Source organism: Fusarium oxysporum, chromosome 9 (genome assembly GCF_000149955.1).
Source record: "Fusarium oxysporum f. sp. lycopersici 4287 chromosome 9, whole genome shotgun sequence".
NCBI classification, from domain to species: Eukaryota; Fungi; Ascomycota; class Sordariomycetes; order Hypocreales; family Nectriaceae; genus Fusarium; species Fusarium oxysporum.
The window spans coordinates 655480-680696 of NC_030994.1; the positions used below are offsets into that span (position 1 = coordinate 655480).

Genomic DNA, 25217 nt, shown 5'->3' on the forward strand with positions numbered 1-25217 from the left:
AAGAAGCAACTTCTATGAAAACAACTCTCAGCTATAATACCAGGCATTATAGAACGTCATGGAAGAGCACACTGAGTTTGTTGCACAGTTCTAGGGTAGCCACAGCTAAACATGGAGTTTATCTCTCATTCATTTAATGATATTTTAGTCCCTCCAATCCCTAAAGACACAGACAATCATCAGCCTTGACCGCAGATCCCATTCTCCTAATATTTTCCTAGTCTCTTGATCAGCGCTGCCATATTTAGTCTGTTGCTAGTTTGATTGTGTCACTTCAACACGAGAAATAGATCCGAAACGATCTATAGTTACATGGGTGGCTGCAAGAAAAAGCAAAATGATAGCTATGTAACCCTTCTGTTATAGCAATCCAGGCTTATAGAAACATGATTGAAACGATATAAACATCAATGACACCATCACATGTCGTAGATAACTGGTGAGGTTTACATCACACCTTTTGAGCTCGTCAATAAAGGGTTTGTCCCGTGTGCACAGAGATAAAAAGATCACAGATTGGCCCCGACGCGCGGAACCGGTCTCGCACTAAGTGTACTAACAAGTCAATGATTGAGATCTTCTTGTACAATGTGACCTCACCATGAATAGTCCGTCAATTTCTCCGTCCCTCACTCCGTATCCGTACTACAAGCGCTCAGTCTCCATAACACAAACACGTATCTCCAGAGCACAGAGGTAGTATTTAATACCAAGAGGTGGTATCTAACACAAACACAAACGCAACGCATACACAAAGAACATGGCAATTTAACTCGCGAGCATCATCAAACTCAAAAATCAGCAGCGGCCCGTCCCCGTGTCCGTAGAATGTAACTGTATTATTCTCCCACTGTAACATGGACAAGGCCATTGTGATAATCGACCCAATGACTCGGATGCCGACATTCTGTCTCGGAAAATGCGATACTACGGCGCAATTATTCGCGTTGGATCTGTAAGTTCGCCTATCCTCACCGGATATCTCCTTTTGATCGCTTACAGTCATGACTCGATTGGTGTCCGCGTTTACTTCAGGCTGTGTATCAGGTAAGCATGCAGCTTCTCTTGAGAAGAGTCTATCACTGCTTAATTCGGAGTCATCGCCACGCCGTTTTGATGGCGTCAGTCGGTTAAACCCCAGATGGCAGTTGAACAAGCCCTCTTTCTGAACTGTTCATCATGTTTAGATCTCATTTGTTGATGATATTTTCCGTGACACTTCTGAAGCCCCTGAGTGGGAAGAATAGTGGTCCCTGCATCCGTCCATATCGGTCCAGGCTGTTCCAGGGATACACAGTTCGGCTCAGGTTCAGGGGTGATGCAAGTCAGACGCCCCCTGACCTGAGTGTGATCCTGGGGGTTAATCGGCCACTCTCCCGTTGACGATCTACTCTGTAAAGGATGTGAAGATGTCTCAACTTAGATATGAGATGTTTGAGTTAGTGTAGAGACAATTCCACGTCGAGGTATTCTCTTCATTCATGACCAAGACACAGCATCCCATCATCCCATCATCCCATCATACCCTCTCTTCAACTCTTTCAACCCCCGAGATCCATCGTGGCCTGTCACTCTCCGCTAGCACCCTCCACTCCAAACATGGTGCATGGATACCTTCCTCTCGTTCGTTGGCGTCATCCACCCCTGTCCCCCCCAGACCAAGCGTCTTGTCTGTTTTAGGCCAAGGATGATGTCCGTACCTTTCTTCCAAAGAAGCTTCTCAAACCAAACAGCGAGGAATAAAACAAAAGACCAGACCTCCCACCATCTCCTCCTAAACTTTAAAGCCACAGGACACTGAAAAAAACAGGTTCCGTTCACTGGGCTTGCATTAGTCTCACGTTTTCAGTTGGGCGGTTTTGATACGGTACTTATAAGCGCCTGGTTTTCCTTTTTCTTTTGCGCCCCGATTGTGCGTACTCTTTTTCATTTCAGATCGGAATGCGAAGATCTCATCTCGAAAAGCGCTGAGGTGTCCCTTTGACTTGGAGTCTCTCAAAATACCGCGAATCATTTCTTTGATGCCGACCTGCCGCATGGCAGGTTAAGGCGATCATCATGGGCTTCTTTAGCAATATCTTTGCGCGAAAGAATGGGAACAGGGCCTCGCTCAAGGGTCAAGCGTACAATTCGACTGTAGCGTCGATTCCACCAGTTCAAGGTAAACACCACAATCGATATCTCGGGTTCTTTGTCTAATAATATCAGGAACATACCCAGTCGCTGGGAATGGTCCGAACGTATTGGATCAGCTGCAACGAGCAGCCAGAAAACGCAGCCAAGCCCAATTATCAACGGTATCACAAGATCCAGCCGCGCCCCCTCCCATGGTCCCCCGATTCAGAGGCCCATCTCCCTCCCGCCCAACAACAGCACCAAACCAAGCCAACAGTCTCTCATCCCGCCCACTCTCCCTCTCACGCAGTATCCGAAGCTCCAACTCAGCATGGAGTGTTCCAGAGCGACCAACGCGAGGTCGCGAACGACCACCGCCCGTACCATCAATTCCCACACACCATCGTCGTGAGAGCTCAACAGATTCAGCGCATGATAAGCGGAATTCTTTTATAGACATTCTCGATGCGCAGGGAGAATTTAGGCCTTCGAATTTTCGATCGCGGGTTGCTGCTTCGGGGGCGAGGGAGTATGGGGAGGACGTTGCGGAGAGGAATATTGGCGAGAATGGCGTGAACCTTAACAGCGCTGCTGCAAAGGCATTTTATCGACTTTCTGGGGGACGGGAGTTGCAGTCGTTTGAGTATGAAGAAGATGAGGATGATTCTGCGCCTGCGCCGGGTGTTCCGCATGGTGATCTGGGGACGATACGGGAGGCTTGGTCAAGACCGTCGAGTTCATCGGCATGGAGATCATTTTCTGGATCAATTGGTAATGACCTGCTAAGATCAGGGAAGCCAAATCGACGAGAGTCACAATCGAATCTCAATCCAGGAACATTATCGATGCGGGATCGGAGAAGGTCGTTCAACGCTTTTGCTTCTCCATCAGAACCCGAACCTCAACCTCGCAAGCCTAGGCCCATGAGTCTACATCCTTCACTATCCAGTGGTTTAACATACGAGACTTCATCCTCACCACCGCCGGTTCAAAGATCCCGACCAAAGACGAGCGAAGGTCGAAGTCGAGGAAGGAGTTTTGGTCGCGTTGAGATTGATACCGTTGACGAGGCTTTCGATGAACCAGCGCCGTGTCCGATTATTCCAGCGCAATTCATACCAGACAAGCGAGCAAGTGTATATCTTGAACCAAACTACCGATATGATCGAAACGATGTTCATCATCCGCGCCCAGAGTCATATCATGGAGGATCAACTCTCTCATCTTATCCACGAAGCGAACTGTCACAACCTTCCCGTCCCTCGAGCTCTTCATCAATCGACAAACCATTTCCTCGATCCCGCACAATGGCCAGCGTTGCTCTACGAAATCAACGTCTGGATGATATAAACGAACACATTCCAGTGCGGACATCTTCTCTAAACGTCAATTCACAAGCAAATATCACTCCTACGACACAGTCATCTGGTTTCTCGAGCATCCAATACCCCATTGGCCATCATACGCCAAGCACTTCTATCGATGCATCTCTGCCACCTTCGATCAAGATGCATCCTGAGCATGAGCAGAGTGCTGCAGTTAACCAGAATACGTGGCAAAGCTCACCTGGGGATGACTATTCCGCCGAGACGCTTGTCCCATCACGGACGGATATTGAACAACATCTCGGCCACCCCATGACAGCCGGCCACGACATGGATCTGTACCTCTCGGATGCGAGCGAAGACTCGGTAGACTCTTTCGTCGCATGGAAAGAGAAGCGCCGTGATGGCGAAGGACTCCTTATGAAGGACAACTACGGCATGTCAGGCGACGGCCTCCCAGGAATATACGAACCCCTCCCCATCCTCAAAGCTCCCGCCTCACCTCCCCCGATCCCCATGATCCCCTCTGAGCCAGCCCTCAAACGTCCCAAAACACCAAAAAGCCCAAAAAGTCCCCAACGACCTCGCACACGAAGCAACAAATCCACCCCCCGACGCACCCGCCGATCCCGCAGCCGCACAACAACACCCCGTCGAACGCGCCAGGTTTCTACCTCCGAAGACCCAGACTCCGATTCATTCTGGGAGAGCGACACCCCCGTCGCACCAGGTTTTGTGTCTCTCGCAGACTTGGGCATTGATCTTCGTGAAATAGGTTGGGATCAGTATGGTCTTACGGAAGCGGATGATGCAAAGGTTGATATACAGACTGCTATTAAACTGCGCAAGGCGATGGAGAAGAGGAAGAAGCAGCAGCAGAGGGTTGATGATGAGGGGTGTGCGGCGGATGTAGAGGATTAATGAAGAAATGAAGCATAGAGTTTGGGATAGGGATACTACGATACGATGGATTTCTTTTGTATGATGATTTGGGCGTTGATATATGGGGGTGTTGTTTGTATAACATTGTTGGGTCATGGATAGATGATGAGTTATAGCATAACGATGGATACCAATGCGCATTTTGTTTCTTTGTTCAACCAAACTTACATGTGCTTCGATGTGATGGTTTTGTTGACTGAATATGCCAAACCCACGGAAATCTCTCTCATGAAGTCAATTGACTGAGCCGAGCTTACCACAATCCCATGAGAATCTTCTCACTCCGATATGCAGTCACCCGAAGCCACGGTAAGGTAAGGTCTGCGCTCTCATCTCGTCCCGTCCCGTCATGCGCATCCAAAAAAGGAGATTCTCCCAAAGAGGCAAGTTTTTATTCCAACGACGAGGAGTCATTGCAAAAAAGATTATAATACAAGTTGTGATGATATGCAAAAGTAATGAATCGTTTTGCCCCGTACTGGAATCGAACCAGTGATCTTCGCATTACGAGTGCGACGCCTTACCACTTGGCCAAGAGGGCTAGATGAGTTATTAAACGCTAAGGTGCTTTTTGGGTATATCATCGCTGCCTGAGCTGACTGCCACGACGGGGTGATTGACCTAGGTGTGTAAAATCTCCTTATCCATCGCTGGTGGAATTTTGCCGAATGATTAGCTGCTAAAGATTTGGTTTCGGATGTTGGGGTATTGCTCTCCCGGCACGGTGGACAGAGCACCGGGTTGCTCTTTAAGTCCTCGTCTAGACTCATCGCGTCAGTCTCCGAGGTTTCAAGCTATCTCTTCGGTATGACGGGGCGTGAAAAAACATTGAAGATCGGGCCAGATATCATGGAATAGGTCTTTATCACTCTTAGCATAGTATCCCTTTCACAAGAAGGTAAAAGAGTTCCGTATTGTATTCCGGCGGCTATGGCCGGAGGGTCCCCACAAGTCCGGCGACCAGGGCTCCGACCAGGACGGGGTGCCATTTTCTGGCCGGTTTCTGAACTAACCGCACTGTCACTGTATTATCAGTGAGATTGTGCATGACAATCCCTCGGTAAATAGATGTTATGACGCAAAACCTGGAGTTTATGTTACAGCCTTAGCAACTCACGGGTGCATCATGATGATATCATGTTACAACATGATCGTTTAAGAGACCACCGAAGCCATGGTGCGCAAGCTTGAGATGAAAGAAGAACAATCTAATCAAAGACTTAGAAAGTAAAATCGTCTTCACAGCTACCATAATGTCTCATGTCAACTTGCTCAAAGCCGCCCGCCCAGCATGGCGAGCCTCAACCGCAATCCCCAAGGCCGCTATCAGGCCCTTCTCAGTATCCAGTCAGCTTAGGACTCCTCCGATTCTGTTGGAAGATAAAGACAAAGGTTTCGGGTTCATCCGCCACAACAAACGTCCACCGAAACCTCGGTCTGTCGGAGTGACTGAGATTCGGGGGCCATATTACTCAGTGATGGGAAAACGATACCTACAGGATGTCCTTGAGACGTGAGTATACCAGATAACTAGAGGTAATGAATACTGACGGGGAAAGGATGGGACACCATGTCGATGGGCTCAAGTTTGCCGGTGGTTCCTTTTCCCTATTCCCAGAAGATAAACTCAAAGAGCTCATCAATCTCGCTCACGAGTACAACGTCTACGTTTCTACTGTAAGTATCTTCGCCTATCTCAAAGCATTACTGACCGCAATATCAGGGCGGATGGATGGAGCACGTCCTTCTTCAATCTGATCCCGCGTGGGCTGTGGATCAATATCTCAACAAGTGCAAACAACTCGGCTTCGATGTTATCGAAATCTCATCAGGCTTCCTCTCTATCCCCCAAGACGACTGGCTCCGCATCGTCGATAAAGTCCACTCCGCCGGTCTAATCGCCAAACCCGAATGCGGCATTCAATTCGGCGCTGGCGGCGACACAGAAGCTTCCGAGCTCTCATCCCTAGGAACATCTGATCCCTCAAAGATAATCCACATGGGAAAACGTTTCATCGACGCTGGAGTAGAGCGCATCATGATTGAGAGCGAGGGAATCACAGAGAATGTTAAGAGTTGGAGGACGGATGTAATTCAGCAGATTTTGAGGGAGTTGCCGCAGGAGAAAGTCATGTTTGAGGCGGCGGACCCAAAGGTGTTTAATTGGTATGTAAGAGAGTTTGGGACTGATGTTAATTTGTTTGTGGACCATTCGCAGATTGTGCAGTTGTCGTGTTTGAGGGAGGGAATTTGGGGACAATCTGATACGTTTGGATCGGTTGTTAATTACAGGCCTTGATGTTTTGTTAGTTGAGGTGTAAGTTTGTTGAGGTTTGGACAAGCAATTGGCTCGTCTAAATCGTGATGCCATCATGATGCACTGAGTGACCCCGCGATGGGGCAGGACAATCTCGATGGAAGCACTGCACACTGACATCATTGCTCAGAGATATAAATAACATGTCACGATCATTTAAATTTCTTCCTTCACTTACATTTACTGGGAATCTGCTATAAGAGAAGTGTGTTTACTGACTGACCACAATTAAACAACATGTCTCAAGCTGGAAAAGATGGTTCATTCCACCCTGTTCCTGAGGCTCAGGCACAGAAGCTTCCTGGGTACGCACGCGATCAATTGACTTGTCTCGGATGAACTTCTAACATCAGGTCACAGAACCGAAAAGGATATGAACCCTACAAGCGAGTCGACCAAGCTCGAAGGCAAGGATGAGTTCCACGAGTACAGAGCCGCCAACAAGCTTGAGGGGGCCAAAGCTCTCATCACCGGCGGAGAGTAAGCTGCGACAGCCTCCCCGATATAGACAATCACAACTGACATCTGTAGCTCTGGTATTGGCCGCTCAGTAGCAGTCCTCTTCGCCCGCGAAGGTGCAGACGTAACGATCGTCTACCTCCCAGAAGAAGAAGAAGACGCCGAAGAGACCAAGCGCATGGTCGAGAAGGAAGGTCACAAATGTCTTCTCTTCGCTGGAAACCTCATGGACAATGAGACCTGCAAGAACGCAGTCCAGAAACACGTTGATGAATATGGCAAGATTGATGTCCTGGTGAATAATGCTGGGAAGCAGTTGATGTGTGAGGACTTTAAGGATATTGATCTGGATGATGTGGAGAGTACTTTCCGAAGTAATATTCTTCAGATCTTCGCGATGACGAAGTATGCGCTTCATCATATGGAAAAGGGTGGCTCGTAAGTCTACACTTCCTTTTGTGAGCCTAACTAACAACTTAGTATCATCAACTCAACATCTACCGTTGCATTCAGAGGAACAGCGCACATGGTAGACTACGCATCTACAAAAGGCGCCATCACTTCCTTCACACAATCGCTGTCAAAGCAACTCGTCAAGAAGGGCATTAGAGTCAATGCCGTAGCTCCAGGGCCTGTGCATACACCTCTGCAGCCTGCTTCTCGACCGGCGGAGCAGATGGAGGGATTCGGCAAGAATTCGCAGTTGGGAAGAGTTGGACAGCCGAGTGAGATTGCACCGAGTTATGTCTTCTTGGCTTCGAAGGATGCGACGTTGTTTCATGGACAGGTCCTCCATGCTTATCCGCTTGGTGACTAGAGGTTGTAGCGGTAGTTAGAGCAATGGATATGTATGTTTCGGAATGTAATCGAGACTGCTGGTGCATGGCAGAGCAAGTGGAACGGGCTCACGGTTTTGTTGCGTGCCATCCTGTCAGAAGCTTTAGCCGCAAGCAATATAAGCCTCTGTCATCATCAAGATGCCGAGCTGAAAGTGCGGTGAACTAAATACCATTCCAATATGCAAATCCCATGTCATCGCTGACCATACTTCAGCATTCTCAACAATCACAGAATCTCATAAAAGCCACGGACGTACAGTATCTGCATGTTTCAACAGGATAGGCATCCCCCTCAATTCTCAGCCTCAGCAGTCTAATGCACTTGAGACGAAGCATCATCATCACTAACCCCAATATAAGACACAATGGCCGTATTGGTCGTTAGTCGCCAATAGTCTCATGCCGGCCAGCCACATTTAGACAGCACCCAATTATTCCGAGAGCTGAAGGGCCGCTCGGTTCGTATTGATGCCGCTAGGAACGGCTACGGCCCGTGAGATCTGGTGTTCTAGGCTTGGATGGACTGCATCGATAGTTTCGTTGGTGAGAAGACGCGCAGTCATCTGCGGGGAAAGCTCACCACGGTATGTGATGAAAGTCTCAATTTGAGCGGGGTTTGCTATAATGCAGTCGATTTATCCTTCCTCATCACATTGCTTGGCTCAGCTAGCCACTTTGTTGGTGTTGTGATGGAGCTTTCCGGATGGGAACCTCCATGGCCAGACTCATTAGCCAAAGGTCCTGCATAAATAGAGCGCATGTTCCCAGCGAGAAAGCCAGTCTCATTCAATTGAAGCAGAGAAATATATCGCAATTGTCTTCATCATGTCTCTCCCAGCTGAAGAACACCACCTCCATACTCGTGCCTTCAAGCACATGTGGGCACGACACGTTGCCCAAAAAGGCTTCGAAGATGATGTCCAAGCCGCAGCCAAGCGCGTCATCCAAGCTCAACAGGAGCATCCTGAGCTTTTCCCAAAGAAGGTTCATGAAGATGAAGGCGTTAGTAAGATCCTGGACAAGACCCAGAAGCTCACTGGTGTTGGATTCGTCCCCAGAAAGTCCAACCATCTTGAGATTGGTATCATCGGCGCTGGTGTCGCTGGCCTTTTCACTGCTATGGTGTTCGACTGGTTGAATGAGCAGTGTGAAAAGGAGGGATTGAAGATTGAATATGACATTATGGAAGCGGCGAAGATGAATAGGCTGGGAGGAAGGTTGTATACGCATCGGTTTTCGTATGGTGAGCATGATTACTATGATGTTGGCGCTATGCGATTCCCCAACAACACCATCATGAAGAGGTAAGTCTCTCGATGGATCGTTGGTGTCGCAATTGCTCACATGTTGCAGGACCTTCCAGCTGTTCAATTATATCGGACTCAAGCCCGGAAAAGGTGGCCTGATCCCATACTACATTGGAGATGAGGACAATGTGTGCCCAACATACTTCAACGATGTTTCCAGCGTCGGGAATGTTTGGACCGCAGAAGCGGATGATCCATTCAAGATCAACGAGGGTCTTCCTGATAAAGCCAAGATCCCCGTTCAGTAAGTCTACTTCCTCCATCCCCGGCAGGTCACTAACAATAACATAGCCTACTCCAGGTGAACCCTTCAGACCTAGTCAGTGAGGCCCTGGAGGACTTCATCAAGGTGGCTGCGGAGAAGTTCAAGAAAGCTGTTGACGAGAATGATGAAAAGGGACCTGAGACGACTAAACTTTGGGCCCTTCTCATGGAGGCTGATAAGCTTAGCACTCGCCAGTTTCTCGCTTCGTGAGTAACCCAGTGCACCTGGATATTTGTAGTAGACTGACGCCGTGGTAGGGGAGATGGTGACAGGAAGAAGAGGGAGGGCATCCCTAAGGACAACTCTGGTCCTATTCCCGAAGGACCGGGATACAACTACAACACCATCGAGTGGCTCGAGTCAGCCACATAGTAAGTAACCCTCAAGAACGCATTCGCATCTGTACTGACCCTTCTCAGCGGCACTGGATGGTACGACCAATCCCTCACAGAATGCGTTCTCGAAGAACTCGACTTCGCAACTCCCAAATCAATCGATGGCCAACCCACCAACTACTGGTGGTGCATTGACGGCGGCGCCCAAACCATCGCGCACCGCATGGCAAAAATGATTAAGCAACCCGTCCAGTACAACAGCCAGGTCGTCGCCATAGACGCCCAGGTCGAAGAGCGCAGGAAACGCAAGCCCAAGGACTACACTTCGATGAAAATCCGCATTAACAAGAATCAAGTTGTCAAAGAGAAGGAGTACTTTGCTGTGTTCAACAGTACCACGCTTGGTGCTCTTCAGAGAATGGATCTGAAGGATGCGGGTCTTCTTTGGGGTACGAAGCAGGCAATTCGGGCTTTGGGATATGGTGCTTCGTGCAAGGTTGGCATCAAGTTTGAGACCGCGTGGTGGCAGAAGGCCCCTTTCAACATCAAAAAGGGTGGTATCGCGCATACTGATCTTCCCCTCCGGGTTTGTGTGTATCCGTCCTACAACATCGAGTCCAATGAAGGCCAGGATTGGGATCCTAACAAGCCCGCTGTTCTTCTGTGCTCTTACACCTGGGGCCAGGATGCGCAGCGTATTGGATCTCTGATCTCACCCGAGACGCCCAAGAATGAAGAGCAGCTTCTCTCCGTTCTTCTCCATGATCTTGCGCTATTGCACTCAAAGCAGAGCGACTACACATACGATCAGCTTCTCGCTCTTCTCAAGGATCAGTACCAGGACCATCATGCGTACGATTGGTACAGAGACGAGAACATGTCTGGCGCTTTCGCATACTTCGGCCCAAGTCAATTCTCCAACATGTGGTCAGAGATCATCAAGCCCAACGCCTACGGCCAACTGTACCTCATCGGCGAAGCGTCCTCCTCCCACCATGCATGGATCGTCGGCACCCTCGAGAGCGTCATCCGCGCAGTATATCTGATGTTTGAGGGCCTTCAAAAGCAAGAACCCGATAACGCAGCTTACAAGAAAGCCATTGAGCTCTTGAGTAAAGAACCCGAAACTCCCAAAGAAGGCGGTGATGTCTTTGGTGGATTTCCGGGTGATAAACCCCAAGAGCCGCAGAAGTTACCATCTGGTCTTCCGTTCCATCCTCTGCCGGAGGAGATGCCTAAGAGACAGCTGGATGCTGATCGTGATGCGAAGTTGGTCAGAGATCCGTTGGAGGATGTCAAGTTTGGTGACGAGGTTTCGCTTTTGTTCTCGAGTGCTATGATCACGTTGAGTTTGATTGAGAGCTTCTTTGAGTTGCAAGTTGATGAGGCCAAGGACAAGCCACAGTGAGCAGATAGTGTTTACATATGTCGAAAGAATTCAGAGATTCTTTTGTGCGCCAATTTGACCAACAAAATGAGCTTGAATTGGTGAAGTCTGCTGGAATATCTTCAAGTCTCTCGTGAGATTTATCACCATGAGTCGTCATCGTCATCACTCCAGTCCGCGCCATCATCGTCATCAACCCATTCATCATCGTCTTCTTCAACTTGGCCCTCCTCAAACACTATTGGCGGAGTTACAGGCTGACCTTTTCGCTCAACTTCACTCCAAATTGTACCAAGCAAAGAGTGATCTCTGACCCAACCCTGGCATGAGGCAATGGGTCCCCTTTTTCTTGCCTTTCTATCATATCTCGCATGGGTAGCCACATTCAAAACGCTGATTTTATTGTCGGGGTCAACCTCTTGCCAGTGAGGTATCATGCTGTTGAAGTCGGGTAGGTAGGGTGGCCAGTTGCAGAAAGCTATTGTCATCTTAGGCCCTTCGTATACTAGACCGTCACGCTTCGTGTCTCGAGGGTTTGCTGTAGCCCATGCTCTCGCCCATCCTCCTTTGATATCATCATTTGAAAGGTCATCGTCGGAAGGATCAGGTCTTATGAAGACAGCAGATTCCAATTGTGAACACGAGGCCATATCTTTCCACAATTGCTCCTCCATCATGACGTTATACAGGCATAAACGTCGCAGTTTCGGCCATTTGGTAAAGACTTGATATTGCCCAATAGCAGTCTCGCCAAGGTATAATTCGTCTTTGACGCTGGTGAGCTCTTCGACGTTGACCAGAGCCTCAAAGCCCTGTCTGAGGGACTTTAAAATGATTACGTCTTCCCAAGGGTCTATATCCCTTCAGGGCATATCCACGATGAGAGTCTTGAGGACTGGTGCAAGAGTGATGAGAACGTCTTCAAGAATATAAATCGTTCGAAGGTCTTGCATAGGGTATCCTGCCCAGTCGTGCCTCGAATGCTCAGAATATCCATCGTCCACAGCAGATTCTGACCGAGACGCTTTGGGTGCTGCTCGATTACGGCGGGTTTGTGACCCATCGCTCAAATCATCACTGAAATCGCCTGACATATCACTGTCCGAGTCATTGTTGATACGGCCAGACCGCCTGCTTGCGCGACGAGTAGATGGGGAAATTGTATCATAAGTGGAAGCCGTATCAAACTTGTAACGCAATGGGTTGAGGTATAGTCGCGCTGACCCATAGGCGTCGCATGGTAATCGCCCGGTGATAGGGCTCTTTTTAGAGATATATCGTCTAAACTTGCGGAGTTTTGACTTTGTGTCAAGATAGAGACAATTTTGCCAGATGAGTTTGCAGGCAGTAGGATAGATTGCCTTAGACACTCTCGTCAATGACAGTAGCGTTTTTGTAATGGGATGTGATGCGGGGAGGATCGGTCGTGTCGCATCATTCTGAGGGACCAGACTCTCAACTATCAACAAAATAATCTCGATTGGGAGCCTGGTAATAATAGAAGCAACTGTGTGTTTAGCTTCCATGTTGGATATTTGTCGAGGTGATAAAACTGGATTGTTTTCAGTTGGTTGATGCGGTCTGCTGTTGCCTTACGCGTTGAGGTTATTCTACTAACCGACAAGCAGCTCGCTTAGGTTGCCCCGATACGTGAATGTGCTTCAACAAACCGATTCTAGCTGGCGTCAGTCATAAACAGTTTAGAATTAGAACATACTCTGTTTATGCGCTTGATATCACCCTGATTAATTTGAGTAGGTTTTGACTTGTCCTATAACCAGAGACTGAAGGTTGAGCAAGGTAACCGTCGCTTATCGTCTCAAGTGTTTACATTGAAATGATATCTCGCTGAGACATCACAAGCTTCACCAAACAGACTCAAAGCTCTTGGGGCATCCTGCCTGTTTGTCATTAGTAATGAGGTGCTGTGACTAATGTCCCATCCGAAGGAAAGCACTGCTTTCTTCGTTGCTTGGTTTACAAAAACTCCAAACACAACGCTTGTCTCATGTTTGTATGATGCCTTGAATGCGGGCTAGCTTGTTCGAACCAGCAAAGAAGCTTCTAGAGCTCAGCCTGGACTATATAATCCCGTCTTTCTCCCATAAGTTAGCAGGATTTAAGCCTGTTCTTAGATCCCAGAGTAAAATACAAAACAGAGCTTAGCCTTTGAGGAACAGACAACAGAATGGCAGATCGTTCAACCTACATTGTTGGGTGGATCTGCGCCTTAACAACAGAATTGAATGCCGCGGAAAGCCTTTTCGACGAAGAATATGACGTGCTTCTAGATGTACAAGCTCCCGGCGACAACAATATATATTCCTTCGGGAGAATGGGGAAACATGACGTTGTCGTGGCATCCTTGCCCGAATATGGTATAGGACCAGCCGCTTCTGTAGCTACGTAAATGCTGCGAACATTTCCTAATATTCGTCCTCGACTTATAGTCGGCATTGGTGGTGGTGCTCCGAGCCCTAAGCATGATATTCGTCTTGGGGGTGTCGTCGTCAGTGTCCCCTTTGGAGCCAAAGGAGGAGTCTTACACCACGAATGTGGCAAGAAAATACAGAAACAGGAGTTTCAGTTCACTGGATCATTGAATCAGCCACCTCAGTTTCTGTTGACCGCTGTGGGATACTAGAAGCGGATTATGAAGGTCAAGGCCATGAACTGAACGAAAGAATCGAAAAAGCACTCAGCAAACGACCTCGCCTCAGGAAACGGTATGCTCGTCCATTGGTAGCGACAGACAGGCTCTTTGAATCAAGCCATACTCATCGAGAATCCCCAGCGCCGGCAGCATGCACAGATAACTGTGGCGAAGAAAACCTCATCACCCGATGATGACGATGACTCAATGATCCATTATGGTCTCATTGCCAGCTCTGACAAGCTCATGAAGGATGCCACTATCCGGGATGAGCTAGTAAGGGAGGAGGGTGCATTATGCTTTGAGATGGAAGCAGCTGGCTTGATGAACCACTTCCTCTGTCTGATTATACGTGGGATCAGAGCAAGGAATGGCAGGGCCCTCTCAGAAGCGTGTGAGGCTGGAAGTATTGAAATTGCCCGGCTCCTCCTCTCTGAGCGTGCGAAAGCAGACTATAAGTCCACTGAGTTAGAAGCCTGGGTTAGGAGTCCGTCACCCTATAATTACAATGAACTAGAGTGTTATACATTTTCCGAGTGTTCCCTAGTTTCCGCAGCAAAATCAGGCAATGAGCATCTTGTGCAGATGCTACTCGACAATGTGTTTGACCTTAGTAGGGTGGTTGGCCTTCGTCAGGAGTCCAAGGTTATTACGTCTATATACGTTAAGAAAGCCTTTGTCGCAGCTTTGCAAGGCTGTCACCAGAGAGTTATAACAACTCTTCTTGACGCCATGGTGAATCATACTCATACTGATGAATACGCTACCCTCAGTGCTGTATCTGAAATTCAGACTCAACACATCCTACGGGAATTTTCAGCCGCAATAGATAAAGAAGACAGCCCACCTTTCCTTGAGATTATGAACCACCTACACGAGATCTTACTCGGAGATCATAAGCACATTTTTTAGTCTTTGCTGAAAGAAGCAGGGAGACACTATTTCCAATGTAGTGAGACAGAAGACGGGCCATGGGAGCTTTGCGCACCTATTGAGGTCGCCGCTAAAATTGGAAGTGCAGACATAGTTGCGCAGTTAATTCAATCAGGCATTGGCCTAAACATTGACAAAGCACTCGATCTTGCAGTAGAATACGGGCGTGAGCATGTCGTTCGAGTACTATTAGGCCACATGACCGATATGAATTTTACCATGAACAGATCAGAGAGTGATCCATTGCGGATTCTTTATTTGTGGAGCGACCGAAGCGACTCCATAGCACATATGTTTCTGGATCATGGAATAGACTACAGTTACATTTATTTGGATGAAAATACTCTGCTTCATCTAGCTGCTGAATATGGCAAGGTCAATCTTGTGGAAAGGCTGCTGAGCCTCGGACATGCGGTCGACCAGGAGAACGACCACGGTTGTACCCCTTTACATAGCGCTTCTAGTATTGATGTCAAACGTGTCCTTTTAGCAGCCGGGGCCAATGTAAATGAAAGAGGTGACCATGGCTTGACGCCACTCCACACCGCAACGGAGCGGGGAGTTATAGAGGAAACGGAACTTTTATTACAATCTGGAGCCAGTATTTCTGCCCTGACCGACTGGGGATAGACTGTTATGGACGCAGATTTGTCGCATAGAGGATCGAGTGACTCAACTGTGTTACGAACTGCCAAGTTTCTGCTTGACAGTGGGCTCGGTACATATGACAAAAGTCCACTGGGTGCCATTCCTCTACACCTTGCTTGTGCAATATCTCGCGTCGATTTTGCCATGCTATTAATCCAGAAGGGAGCTGATGTTAACGCGAAGGATAATGGAGGAACAGCTCCCTTTCCAGGGCAACCGTTGACCTTTTGTCTCTGCTGGTAGGCCACGGAGCTGATGTCAACGCCCAAGATGACAACGGTTTCACAGCGTTACACCATGTAGACCTCCTCGATGACAGGTTTTACTCCGATGTTAGTTATCGATATCTCTTGGCAGACATGGCAGAGCTACTACTAGACTATGGAGTCGACATCGATGCGCAAGATAAGGAAGGAAAGACTGCACTGTATTAGTTCTTTAAACGCGGGCAACTAGCTGCAGCGAAACTATTGATAAAAAGGGGAGCTGATGTCAAGGCCTTGAGTGACTATGGGGAAACGATGCTTCACAGGGCAAATGATGATACTTTGAGTTTGTGCCCGGTTTTGCTGGAGCGTGGAGTTGATGTCAATGCATTGACGATAGAAGGCTGGTCACCACTTGCCTTTGCATTAAACAGAAATGTTGCAATACGAGAAGAAAAACGAGGACTAACACGTGCTGACCTTTCAGAAAAAGAGAGACTCTTAGCAATACCAGAAGTAAAACAAGTAGCAAAGCTTTTGGTCGAGAAAGGGGGTAAAACATCAGAAATTGGCGAGAAAAGGAATACAGTCTAGAAGAGTAGACAGAGCTATGGCGATACCTCAAGTAAATCTTGGAACCAAAGTATGTATTGTTGAATTTGACTTCTGAAGTGATTTTGTTAGATAGGGCAGGCCTCAAGATGCGCCATGAGCACTACCTTGACAAAATATTCAGCGTATATAAGCGTCAGAAGCAACCGCAATAGCTGAAAAAAAACGGGAAGCTACTACTGCGTATCCCTATCTTGGTTGCCAAGCCTTTGAAAGTGAAACTTGAGGCCTATAGGTGTCCACGGAATCGTGAACATGCCTAAACTCTGGATGACAGGTAGATCATAGCTCTGGCATTCTGCAATGAAACCATGCCTAGGGATCCTTTGCCCGTTATGCCGGTAAACGATTGTCCACCGCATATGCTCCCAACTGCTCTGATACGCGTTGAACTACAGGGTACAGCCAGATCTTCTCCCATCTAGTGCATATTCCCGTAAGTTTGCATCCACAAAGTCAATTCGCCTCACAAGGCTGGGTTACACTACATCTTGCCTCAACGAACTGGTAGATCATTCCTCTAAATGCGCAGATACATCCTCCAACGCACTGCAACACTGCATCGTGAAAGAATCGTCTTCTCATAACAGTGCAGATCGTCATTGTAACCAGCCACACTCGGATAATCACTACTGATTCGGAAACAAACTAGTCTGTGGCACAACTCAATTGACGACAAGGTTTCTTATCTTGCTGACCCATGTTGATGGCAAAAGAACCGGTGAGCCCAAGGCTTATCCAAACAGGATTTTTCCAAGCTTGACTACAAAAGTCCGCCGAGGGTCAAGAAAGAGGGGAATGCTTGGATGGAGACATTTTTTCGCCCAGAAAAGATCATCATGTCATTTTGCGGTGGCTGATAAACCCATCTCTCTATCTCACATCCCTGTCGATACGACGAATAAGCGTAGAAAGATGCTTAATGCCCAGCGCCAACTCTATCACAGCGCTAGTCATTACTCTATCTCTCGTGACCTATCTTTGTGCTTGGCCGAGCGGTCGATAATCCCTGCGACCTGCCGTTATCAACATAGGTCGGATTGGCGAATACTCCAAAAGTTCCAGGCGACGTGGGATCTGAGTCGGCGCTAGTTCCTGGAACAGGCAGTTCCTGCGGGGAAGCAAAGACAACGCCAAGATTCGATCGCCAAAACATCCCTGGAACTGCCTGATTTGGATCCGCGGCCGTGAGAGGGTCGTTGTTCGTGGGACATTTCCGTGCTATGCAGAAGTGCCGTGCAGGATATTGTACTATCACGAAATGGTATGGGTTTGTGACGAGTAGATTACAATAAATTTAATTTCGTATGATCAACAACATATAAATATCAACTATTTCCACCCTCAGAAATCCCCTTCTTCACTCCTCATCCCTCTCCTTGCAGTCCAGTCCAGTCCAGCCCAAGATGAGATTCACCACTCTATCCCTCCCCCTCTTCGCCCTGGCGGCCAGCGCCACCAAGAAGCCCCTCGTCAACGAGCTCAAGCTCCAGAAGGACATCAACATCAAGGACCTCATGGCCGGAGCCCAGAAGCTCCAGGACATCGCTGAGGCCAACGGCAACACCCGTGTCTTCGGTGGAGCTGGTCACAACGCCACTGTCGACTACCTCTACAAGACCCTCAAGGCGACTGGCTACTACAACGTCAAGAAGCAGCCCTTCACTGAGCTGTACTCTGCCGGTACTGCCTCCCTCAAGGTTGACGGCGATGATATCACTGCCGCCATCATGACTTACACTCCTGCTGGTGAGGCTACTGGTCCTCTTGTCGTTGCTGAGAACCTTGGCTGCGAGGCTAGTGATTTCCCCGCTGAGTCTGAGGGTAAGGTTGTTCTCGTTCTTCGAGGAGAGTGCCCCTTCTCTCAGAAGTCTACCAACGGTAAGACTGCCGGAGCTGCTGCTGTCATTGTCTACAACAATGTTCCTGGCGAGCTCGCTGGTACCCTTGGTGAGCCCTTTGGCGAGTTTGCTCCCATTGTTGGTATCAGCCAGGAGGACGGTCAGGCTATCCTTGCCAAGACCAAGGCTGGTGAGGTCACCGTTGACCTCAAGGTTGATGCTACCGTTGAGAACCGTGTTACTTTCAACGTCATTGCTGAGACCAAGGAGGGTGACCATGACAACGTTCTCGTGGTTGGAGGTCACTCCGACTCCGTTGCTGCCGGTCCTGGTATCAAGTAAGTTTCATATATGACTTTGAAATTACTCAACGCTAACAGACTCTAGCGATGATGGTTCCGGTATCATTGGTATCCTCAAGGTTGCTCAGGCTCTTACCAAGTACCGCGTCAAGAACGCCGTCCGCTTCGGTTTCTGGAGTGCTGAGGAGTTCGGTCTTCTCGGTTCATATGCTTACATGAAGAGCATCAACGGTTCTGACGCTGAAGTCGCCAAGATCCGAGCCTACCTCAACTTTGATATGGTGAGATACCCAACCACTCTTTGACAAAAACAAATACTAACAATTCCCAGATTGCCAGCCCCAACTACGTCTACGGCATCTACGACGGTGATGGAAGTGCCTTCAACCTCACCGGCCCTGCTGGCTCCGACGCCATCGAGAAGGACTTTGAGCGCTTCTTCAAGACCAAGCGTCTCGGCTACGTCCCCTCCGAGTTCAGCGGCCGCTCCGACTACGCCGCCTTCATCGAGAACGGCATTCCCTCCGGCGGTCTCTTCACCGGCGCCGAGCAGCTCAAGACCGAGGAGGAGGCCAAGAAGTTTGGCGGCGAGGCTGGTGTCGCTTACGATATCAACTACCACAAGATTGGCGACGATATCAACAACCTCAACAAGGAGGCTTTCCTCGTCAACACCCAGGCCATCGCTAACTCTGTTGCTCGCTATGCCAAGACCTGGAAGAGCCTGCCTAAGGTCACTCACAACACTCGACGATGGGATGCCGAGGTTGCTTCTGTTCTGAAGCGATCTAGCGGACACAGCCATGCTGGAGGTCCTTGTGGATCCGTTTCCGTTTAGGATGTATAACTTGTAAAAGTCTGTATTATGAGAGATGAGCGAGATTATGTAGAGTAGATAAAATGAGAAGACGAATTATGAGCTGAAATTTGGTCCATAAATGATTAATTGTGTCGGTTCTCTATCTAGAGTTCAAAGCGCTGACTACTTCTAAATGAACTCATTATATGTATTTTAACACCAAAATTCTAACTTCTTCTAACCCACGTTGTATTCAATAGGCACACGGACACGCGGCTCGCCAATACTGAAGCGGAGTTTGCTTACGTTGACATCATCAGAACCTCACTCCTGCAACCACCAAGTGATCAGATGGAGCAGAACTTCTTTTTTGTGGATGGCTTAAACGCCGATAGAACTTCAAAAAAGCTCATGCGACGGCATGTAATGAAGGGCAAAAATGCAGGGAAAACATTTCATCGACCGTCGCGGACGAATCAAGTTGTTCATTGTCGGCCAATGGAACGAATTCCTAGACCGCTCGCGACTCAATTCTTCAGCTTTCCGTTTCCTGTAGCCGTGACAAAGGTTGCTGGTAAAGCGATAGATGACTGTTAGTCCCCGTTCTTTCATATTTGTCACTATGCTGATGTCCTTAGTCTTCAACGTGACAGTCGGACTCGTCTATCCTTTTCAGCTAGGCTTTTCCCTTGAGAAGGATAAAGTCAAATGGCTCGAGATCATGTTTCATGATAAAGGATGCAAGTTATACACCTCTGCAAATGTTGCCCCTGCTAATAATCTGAAGCCTACGACTGCTCTCTGGCGCTCATCCAAGCGTCAAACGAGATATATCTCGGCATAGGCTACAACTGCACCAACTCACTGAACTGTATATCTCAGACCCTTGATCAGCTCCAGGTGAGATTGAATAGCAATGAGGCTTTGTCAGACCATACCATGTCGATCGTCATGGCACTTATCAATCAAGAGCAAGCAGCAGAACATTACGCGGCAGCCGAGACTCATATGGCGGGTTTGAAGAAGATAGTGGACCTTCGTGGTGGGCTGGAGAATATCGAAGATGGAATCGTTGCTGTCAAGATTTGCCGGTGAGTAGGTAATGTTTGATTTTGGATGGCGAGTGCTGATGTTTAAAGGACTGATATCCTCTTCGCCATGCAACAAGGTGGGCACCCACTGTTTTATCGAGACCATATGGTTCATATAAAAAGGATCTTGTCGTCTCGGGGCTTCACCTTGGAGAGTAGCTCGGATGCATACTCCCTCCGCCATAGCCGACTTGACTCAGCCCTCCAAGAAGCATCATTCGACGCCATAGGATTGTGCAGACTCTTCAACAAGCACATGGATGAGAAGCCTCTAAATCTACTTGAATTTCAAGAAGTTTTGATATCCATCTGCTATCGACTGCTCCGATTTCGTACTATTGGTGAATCCAGGCTCAAGCACGATATTCAGTCTGCCTACCATATCGGATTATCCCTATTTATGATCTCGATCTACTTTCATAACAAGCAGGATCGCATGGCGAGACCAGGACTTATCACAGCTCTTGTGAAGGAAGTCACTGAATCTATCTTGGATGATAGCGAAGATGAATTCACATTCTGGCTTCTCATCTTGGGAGGAATCTCAGTTCCAAGAAACGATGGTCGGGAGTGGATGGTCGAGAAACTTCGAGACCTAGCTTCAATGCTTGGCGTTATGAATTGGGAACAAGCGAAGGATTGTTTGGCCATTTTTCCGTGGATGAATGCTATCCATGACGAACCAAGCCGGAAGTTATGGGACCTAGTCCGCTTGGTAGACGGATAATCACTTCATGGAGATAAAGCTAAAATGAAAAAAAAAAACCGTTAACTCCGTTCAAGGTTCATTCAACGCAAAAGCAATCAACCAATGAGGTTTCTGAGATATGCCGAGAACCTTCTAACCGGATTTGGTAGCAAGTCTCTCATTGGCTCAGTTTAGACTATAGTGGCACCAGGATCTTCATCTCACATTTTGAGATGGTTTCCGAATCGGGTAGCACGTCTTGTATTGGATGATTTGAAAACAAGGCTTCAATGTTTTGCGAATATCCAGACTTCGCATCTAGGGTTCTTTGAGTATAAATGGTGAGGATGGTCGCACTCAGACAATAGTCAATGCAGACACCAGTCATCTCAACGAACATCAACAGCATACTCAGATTATTACTCCAACATCCCAAGACACGTTCTCATCTATCGCCATGGCGTCAACAACAAACCCAGACTTTGGAGCCAATACCGAAGCCACTGAAGTTGCCAAAGCATTTACCGATGGTATTCGTGGCAAAACTGTCCTCATCACTGGAGTCAACCGTGGAGGTATTGGCTTTGCAACCGCACAGGCTTTTGTAAGTCCCCCCTCCTGGATCAGATTCTCATGCTTACCGTCTCAAGTCCACTCAGTCCCCGGCACATGTAATTCTCGCCGGCCGTAGTGCTTCCAAGGCGAAGGAGAGCATCGATGAACTCAAGGCCGAGTTCCCAGATGTAGACTACCGGTTCTTGGAGGTCGACCTCTCTAGTCAAGCATCCGTCCGCAACGCAGCCAAAGAATTCCTTTCCTGGTCCGATATACCTGCTATTGATTTGATCATCAACAGCGCCGGCGTCATGGCCGTTCAAGAGCGCACTCTATCCAAGGATGGTATTGAAATGCATCTGGCAACCAACCACATTGGTCACTGGCTTCTCAGCTGCCTCCTAATGCCCAAGCTCATCAAAGCATCCGAGGTCAAACCAAAGGGTTCCGTTCGTATCGTCAATGTCACTTCTGCCTCGCCTATGGTGTCAAACATGCGCTGGAACGACATGAACTTTGACAAGAAGAACAAAGACCTTCCTCAAGAGGAGCAGCCAAACTATCAGTTCTTCAAACTTTGGGGATATGAAAACAGTGAAGAAACTGCTTATGTTCCCCTCGATGGGTACAATCGCAGCAAAGTTGCCAACGTCCTTTTCGGCATCGAGGCTAACAAGCGTCTCTTTGAAAAGCACGGCATTCTCACTCTTGCTGCTCACCCTGGTGTCATCATGACGACTGAGCTGGGAAGAAACTTTCCCAAAGAAACGCTGGAAGCTGCTAAAAAGTTGGGGTCGATGGGCTTTTATACTCACAAGTCGTTAGAAGCCGGGGCTTCGACTAGTCTTGTTGCGGCATTGGATCCAAAGCTTGCCAACGGAATTGGAGAGACTCATGAAGGGAGTGACAATTATGGAGCGTATCTTGCTGATTGTCAGATCAGTACGGGAGCGAAGCCGCTGGCTGTTTCGAGCAGTGAGGCTAAGAAACTGTGGGATTTCTCTGAGGAGGCAACTGGACAGAAGTTCTCGTGGTAATTATTCTGCGAGCTTTCTGCTGTTATTGGGTTTTACTCGTGATAGTCGAAGAGGCCAATCTGTTGATTATACCAGCCTTCCTATATCATGGTCTTATCTGATATTCTGAGTGACTAGTTACTTATAAATCATTGATTGGATCACTCAAACTCTACTGCATATATTGGCCAAATATTGGCCAAGATGTATTATTTGCAATTGTGGACTGTAGCTGGGAGCTTATAATCGCCACACAGAGCTCATCATATGTTGGCCGTCGGCCCGAGTTCCATGTCGCAGAATTCGTTCCTTGTCAGGGAACTCATCGCGCGGGATGCTCGGGTATTCCCGTCACTTGTGAAAATACAGGGGTTGCGAAGCAGCGATTCGAGAGGATAAGGTATGACAAAGGGGAATCCCTGTTGGCAACGCGTCCCACGGAAAGTAACATGATATAAAATTCTTAATTCTCTCAAACAAGAGGGGTTTGGATTGTGGTCTGTCATCGGTCAAGATGACGTCCGAACATAGACTTGGGCCTCAAGAGGGCGATTTCATCGTTGGTCACTATGTCTAGATCCAACGGCTTACCCACTGACTGTATTCTAGAACCCAGATACCTTCTCTGACGCGGACTGAACCATTTCACAGGTAAGTTGAGGGGTCGTCAGGTCATTCTTTGAAGCTGGAACTTATACCATCAGCCGGTTACCGATTCCTTGGCTTCGCTGCGATCAAGCATTCTTGAGCATCAGATTGAGAATGGCCGTACATATCACTCAATGAGTGCTGGAAGCAGGTCGAACATTTGCAAGTGGCGTGATCTTGGCTGACAATTGGTAGAATACGCATACCCCAACGATCAAAGCGAGAACGAGCGTCTGGGTAAGTGTGATGATAAGCAGATCCTCACAGTTATCAGATACTTTTACAGAGATCCAGCACAATGTCTGGCTCCTCACTCTGTGTGGAAGTCTGGCACTCTGCCCCAAGGGTAATGAGGCAGCAAAGAGAGTTCTTGATGTAGGCACTGGAACAGGGTGTTGGGCTATTGAATATGGTCAGTCGCCGTCGCAGTAATTAGTGACATTACTAACCCATTGCAAGCCGATGCTTTTCCACAGTCGGAAGTAAGTTACTCCAGATAGGCGAGAGAGATGTTGCTGATCAAACAGGTCATTGGCGTGGATCCGAGCCCAACTCAGCCGACTATGTAAGCTATCAATTCTCAGGCACAGCAGAATCTGACAAACAAAGGGTACCTATCAACTGCACATTTGAAATTGACGATCTCGAAAAAGATTGGACTTGGGCAAAACCCTTTGATTTCGTCTTTAGCCGCGTCATGGCGGGTAGTTTCGAAGATTACGATGCTTTCATCTCCAAAGCCTACAAGTTAGTTCCACCTTCGTGTTGAGGTCGTTTCTGACATTTTTCAGGGCCCTCGAGCCAGAAGGGTGGTTCGAAATGCAAGACATAGTCCTTCCCTACAAATCCGACGACGGCACCCTCCACGCAGACCTCGAGCTCGCCAAACTAGGCCACTACTTCTGCGAAGCCAGTAAAATCCTCGGCCGCTCAGTCGAAGCCCCGCGTCATTACAAAAGCATGATGCAAAAAGCAGGCTTCATCAACATTGTTGAGCGTCACTTCAAATGGCCTCTCAACGAATGGGCCAAAGACCCTTACTACAAGGAGATTGGCGCTTGGAGCTTTGCTAACCTTGATGGTGGGCTTGAGGGCTTGACTTTGGCGCTGTTCACGAGGGGGATGAAGTGGACTAAGGAGGAGACTATGACTTTTTGTGCGGAGGTGCGCAAGCACCTGAGGGATCCTAGGATCCATGCCTATCTTCCTGTGTAAGTTGCATTTCGATGGATTGAGATCTTACTAATCTTTGGGTAGTATTGTTGTTTATGGGCAGAGGGCAGAGTCAGCCTCTACTGACGAATAAGCGTTGAGTATCGAGTTCACAACCTGACATAGTAATAAACTATCTGACTAGTTCAAAACTTAGTGTCGTCTTCCCAACCTTGGAGGTGATACTCTGCTTGGTTCTCGTTTCTCTGTTCTATCAACCCAAATTACATATCACTAAAATCAGAGCAGAAAAGCCAAACCGTTTAAATTTTTCATCAAATTCCCCATCCTGACCAAATGCTGGAACACCAAACCGTTATAGTTCTTTAACAAATGCCTTGTCCTCGATTCAGCAGAAGTTCGTTTGTTTGTTTGTTTGTTTGTTTGTTTGTATATTTTTCGTCTGGGTGGCTGTAACGAAGCCAGATCTCCTACTGGAGCAAAAGACGTGCTGAGCTAGCTAGGTACAGGGAAACCCCGCTTCCTTCACCATCCAGCATACCAATGGCACAAAAGGTGCTGTATTTCTCAAGCCCGTCACCCGTCAGCGGGTTCGGGGGCAATCTACTGTCGAGCTTTTTCCACCGACCAGAATTCTCTCACGCATCACTACATCTGCTGACGCAGTCCACAATCTCCAGTAACCAAGTTGTAGCTCGTAGTCGACTGTCGTGGCGGCAGGGAAAAACCTTGGGAAGGAATCAGAGGCCGGCGGTGCGGCT

The 25217-nt window shown here is 48.2% G+C and overlaps 10 protein-coding genes and 1 non-coding gene across 12 annotated transcripts; 9 read left to right on the top strand and 2 right to left on the bottom strand.

Moving 5' to 3' along the window:
- Nucleotides 1-1676: 1676 nt before the first annotated feature.
- Nucleotides 1677-4545, top strand: FOXG_09096 (uncharacterized protein). The gene is made up of 2 exons (XM_018388132.1): nt 1677-2161; nt 2209-4545. The coding sequence occupies exons 1-2, from the start codon at nt 2059-2061 to the stop codon at nt 4359-4361; spliced, it is 2256 nt and encodes a 751-aa protein (XP_018246141.1). The 5' UTR covers nt 1677-2058; the 3' UTR covers nt 4362-4545.
- Nucleotides 4546-4851: 306 nt separating this feature from the next.
- Nucleotides 4852-4923, bottom strand: FOXG_19988. Its single transcript has one exon. It is a non-coding gene; the product is annotated as a tRNA-Thr (tRNA).
- A 712-nt stretch (nt 4924-5635) lies between these two features.
- On the top strand, nt 5636-6848 carry FOXG_09097 (cysteine sulfinate desulfinase; the record flags this gene model as incomplete). Its single annotated transcript, XM_018388133.1, has 3 exons — nt 5636-5895; nt 5942-6059; nt 6106-6848. The coding sequence occupies 3 exons, from the start codon at nt 5636-5638 to the stop codon at nt 6679-6681; spliced, it is 954 nt and encodes a 317-aa protein (XP_018246142.1). The 3' UTR covers nt 6682-6848.
- Nucleotides 6849-6884: 36 nt separating this feature from the next.
- On the top strand, nt 6885-8106 carry FOXG_09098 (oxidoreductase). 2 transcript variants are annotated; one of them, XM_018388134.1, is made up of 4 exons: nt 6885-7004; nt 7060-7179; nt 7231-7596; nt 7639-8106. In XM_018388134.1, exons 1-4 carry the CDS (start codon nt 6937-6939, stop codon nt 7973-7975), a joined length of 891 nt encoding a protein of 296 aa, XP_018246143.1. In that variant the 5' UTR covers nt 6885-6936; the 3' UTR covers nt 7976-8106. The 2 variants fall into 2 exon arrangements, with proteins under 2 accessions (XP_018246143.1, XP_018246144.1); XM_018388135.1 differs by lacking the exon at nt 6885-7004 and having other exon boundaries at nt 7018-7179.
- Nucleotides 8107-8211: 105 nt separating this feature from the next.
- FOXG_09099 (uncharacterized protein) lies at nt 8212-12307 on the top strand. The gene is made up of 5 exons (XM_018388136.1): nt 8212-9301; nt 9351-9548; nt 9596-9775; nt 9827-9940; nt 9989-12307. The coding sequence occupies exons 1-5, from the start codon at nt 8823-8825 to the stop codon at nt 11310-11312; spliced, it is 2295 nt and encodes a 764-aa protein (XP_018246145.1). The 5' UTR covers nt 8212-8822; the 3' UTR covers nt 11313-12307.
- Nucleotides 11435-12817, bottom strand: FOXG_09100 (uncharacterized protein; the record flags this gene model as incomplete). The annotated part of the gene is made up of 2 exons (XM_018388137.1): nt 11435-12115; nt 12170-12817. The coding sequence occupies 2 exons, from the start codon at nt 12815-12817 to the stop codon at nt 11435-11437; spliced, it is 1329 nt and encodes a 442-aa protein (XP_018246146.1).
- A 1027-nt stretch (nt 12818-13844) lies between these two features.
- On the top strand, nt 13845-14856 carry FOXG_09101 (uncharacterized protein; the record flags this gene model as incomplete). Its single annotated transcript, XM_018388138.1, has 2 exons — nt 13845-14033; nt 14086-14856. 2 exons carry the CDS (start codon nt 13845-13847, stop codon nt 14854-14856), a joined length of 960 nt encoding a protein of 319 aa, XP_018246147.1.
- Nucleotides 14857-17574: 2718 nt separating this feature from the next.
- Nucleotides 17575-19486, top strand: FOXG_09102 (aminopeptidase). The gene is made up of 3 exons (XM_018388139.1): nt 17575-18522; nt 18572-18767; nt 18818-19486. Exons 1-3 carry the CDS (start codon nt 17750-17752, stop codon nt 19322-19324), a joined length of 1476 nt encoding a protein of 491 aa, XP_018246148.1. The 5' UTR covers nt 17575-17749; the 3' UTR covers nt 19325-19486.
- Nucleotides 19487-19783: 297 nt separating this feature from the next.
- FOXG_19989 (uncharacterized protein) lies at nt 19784-21137 on the top strand (the record flags this gene model as incomplete). Its single annotated transcript, XM_018400251.1, has 4 exons — nt 19784-19877; nt 19924-20025; nt 20073-20376; nt 20425-21137. The coding sequence occupies 4 exons, from the start codon at nt 19784-19786 to the stop codon at nt 21101-21103; spliced, it is 1179 nt and encodes a 392-aa protein (XP_018246149.1). The 3' UTR covers nt 21104-21137.
- A 384-nt stretch (nt 21138-21521) lies between these two features.
- Nucleotides 21522-22656, top strand: FOXG_09103 (uncharacterized protein; the record flags this gene model as incomplete). Its single annotated transcript, XM_018388140.1, has 2 exons — nt 21522-21668; nt 21715-22656. The coding sequence occupies 2 exons, from the start codon at nt 21522-21524 to the stop codon at nt 22654-22656; spliced, it is 1089 nt and encodes a 362-aa protein (XP_018246150.1).
- Nucleotides 22657-23269: 613 nt separating this feature from the next.
- FOXG_09104 (uncharacterized protein) lies at nt 23270-24716 on the top strand. Its single transcript, XM_018388141.1, has 7 exons — nt 23270-23286; nt 23479-23695; nt 23743-23765; nt 23811-23848; nt 23893-24030; nt 24075-24494; nt 24541-24716. Exons 2-7 carry the CDS (start codon nt 23530-23532, stop codon nt 24587-24589), a joined length of 834 nt encoding a protein of 277 aa, XP_018246151.1. The 5' UTR covers nt 23270-23286; nt 23479-23529; the 3' UTR covers nt 24590-24716.
- Nucleotides 24717-25217: the final 501 nt, after the last annotated feature.

Bases quoted from the DNA above. Each gene is read 5' to 3' on its own strand.
- FOXG_09099 (XM_018388136.1), top strand. From the start codon at position 8,823: ATGTCTCTCCCAGCTGAAGAACACCACCTCCATACTCGTGCCTTCAAG. The intron at 9,302-9,350 runs GTAAGTCTCTCG...CACATGTTGCAG, and splicing joins AACAACACCATCATGAAGAG to GACCTTCCAGCTGTTCAATT. The intron at 9,776-9,826 runs GTGAGTAACCCA...ACGCCGTGGTAG, and splicing joins ACTCGCCAGTTTCTCGCTTC to GGGAGATGGTGACAGGAAGA.
- FOXG_09098 (XM_018388134.1), top strand. From the start codon at position 6,937: ATGTCTCAAGCTGGAAAAGATGGTTCATTCCACCCTGTTCCTGAGGCT. The intron at 7,005-7,059 runs GTACGCACGCGA...ATCAGGTCACAG, and splicing joins CAGGCACAGAAGCTTCCTGG to AACCGAAAAGGATATGAACC. The intron at 7,180-7,230 runs GTAAGCTGCGAC...TGACATCTGTAG, and splicing joins GCTCTCATCACCGGCGGAGA to CTCTGGTATTGGCCGCTCAG.
- FOXG_09096 (XM_018388132.1), top strand. From the start codon at position 2,059: ATGGGCTTCTTTAGCAATATCTTTGCGCGAAAGAATGGGAACAGGGCC. The intron at 2,162-2,208 runs GTAAACACCACA...TAATAATATCAG, and splicing joins GTCGATTCCACCAGTTCAAG to GAACATACCCAGTCGCTGGG.
- FOXG_09102 (XM_018388139.1), top strand. From the start codon at position 17,750: ATGAGATTCACCACTCTATCCCTCCCCCTCTTCGCCCTGGCGGCCAGC. The intron at 18,523-18,571 runs GTAAGTTTCATA...AACAGACTCTAG, and splicing joins GCTGCCGGTCCTGGTATCAA to CGATGATGGTTCCGGTATCA. The intron at 18,768-18,817 runs GTGAGATACCCA...AACAATTCCCAG, and splicing joins CCTACCTCAACTTTGATATG to ATTGCCAGCCCCAACTACGT.
- FOXG_09104 (XM_018388141.1), top strand. From the start codon at position 23,530: ATGATAAGCAGATCCTCACAGTTATCAGATACTTTTACAGAGATCCAG. The intron at 23,849-23,892 runs GTAAGCTATCAA...TGACAAACAAAG, and splicing joins AGCCCAACTCAGCCGACTAT to GGTACCTATCAACTGCACAT. The intron at 24,031-24,074 runs GTTAGTTCCACC...GACATTTTTCAG, and splicing joins TTCATCTCCAAAGCCTACAA to GGCCCTCGAGCCAGAAGGGT.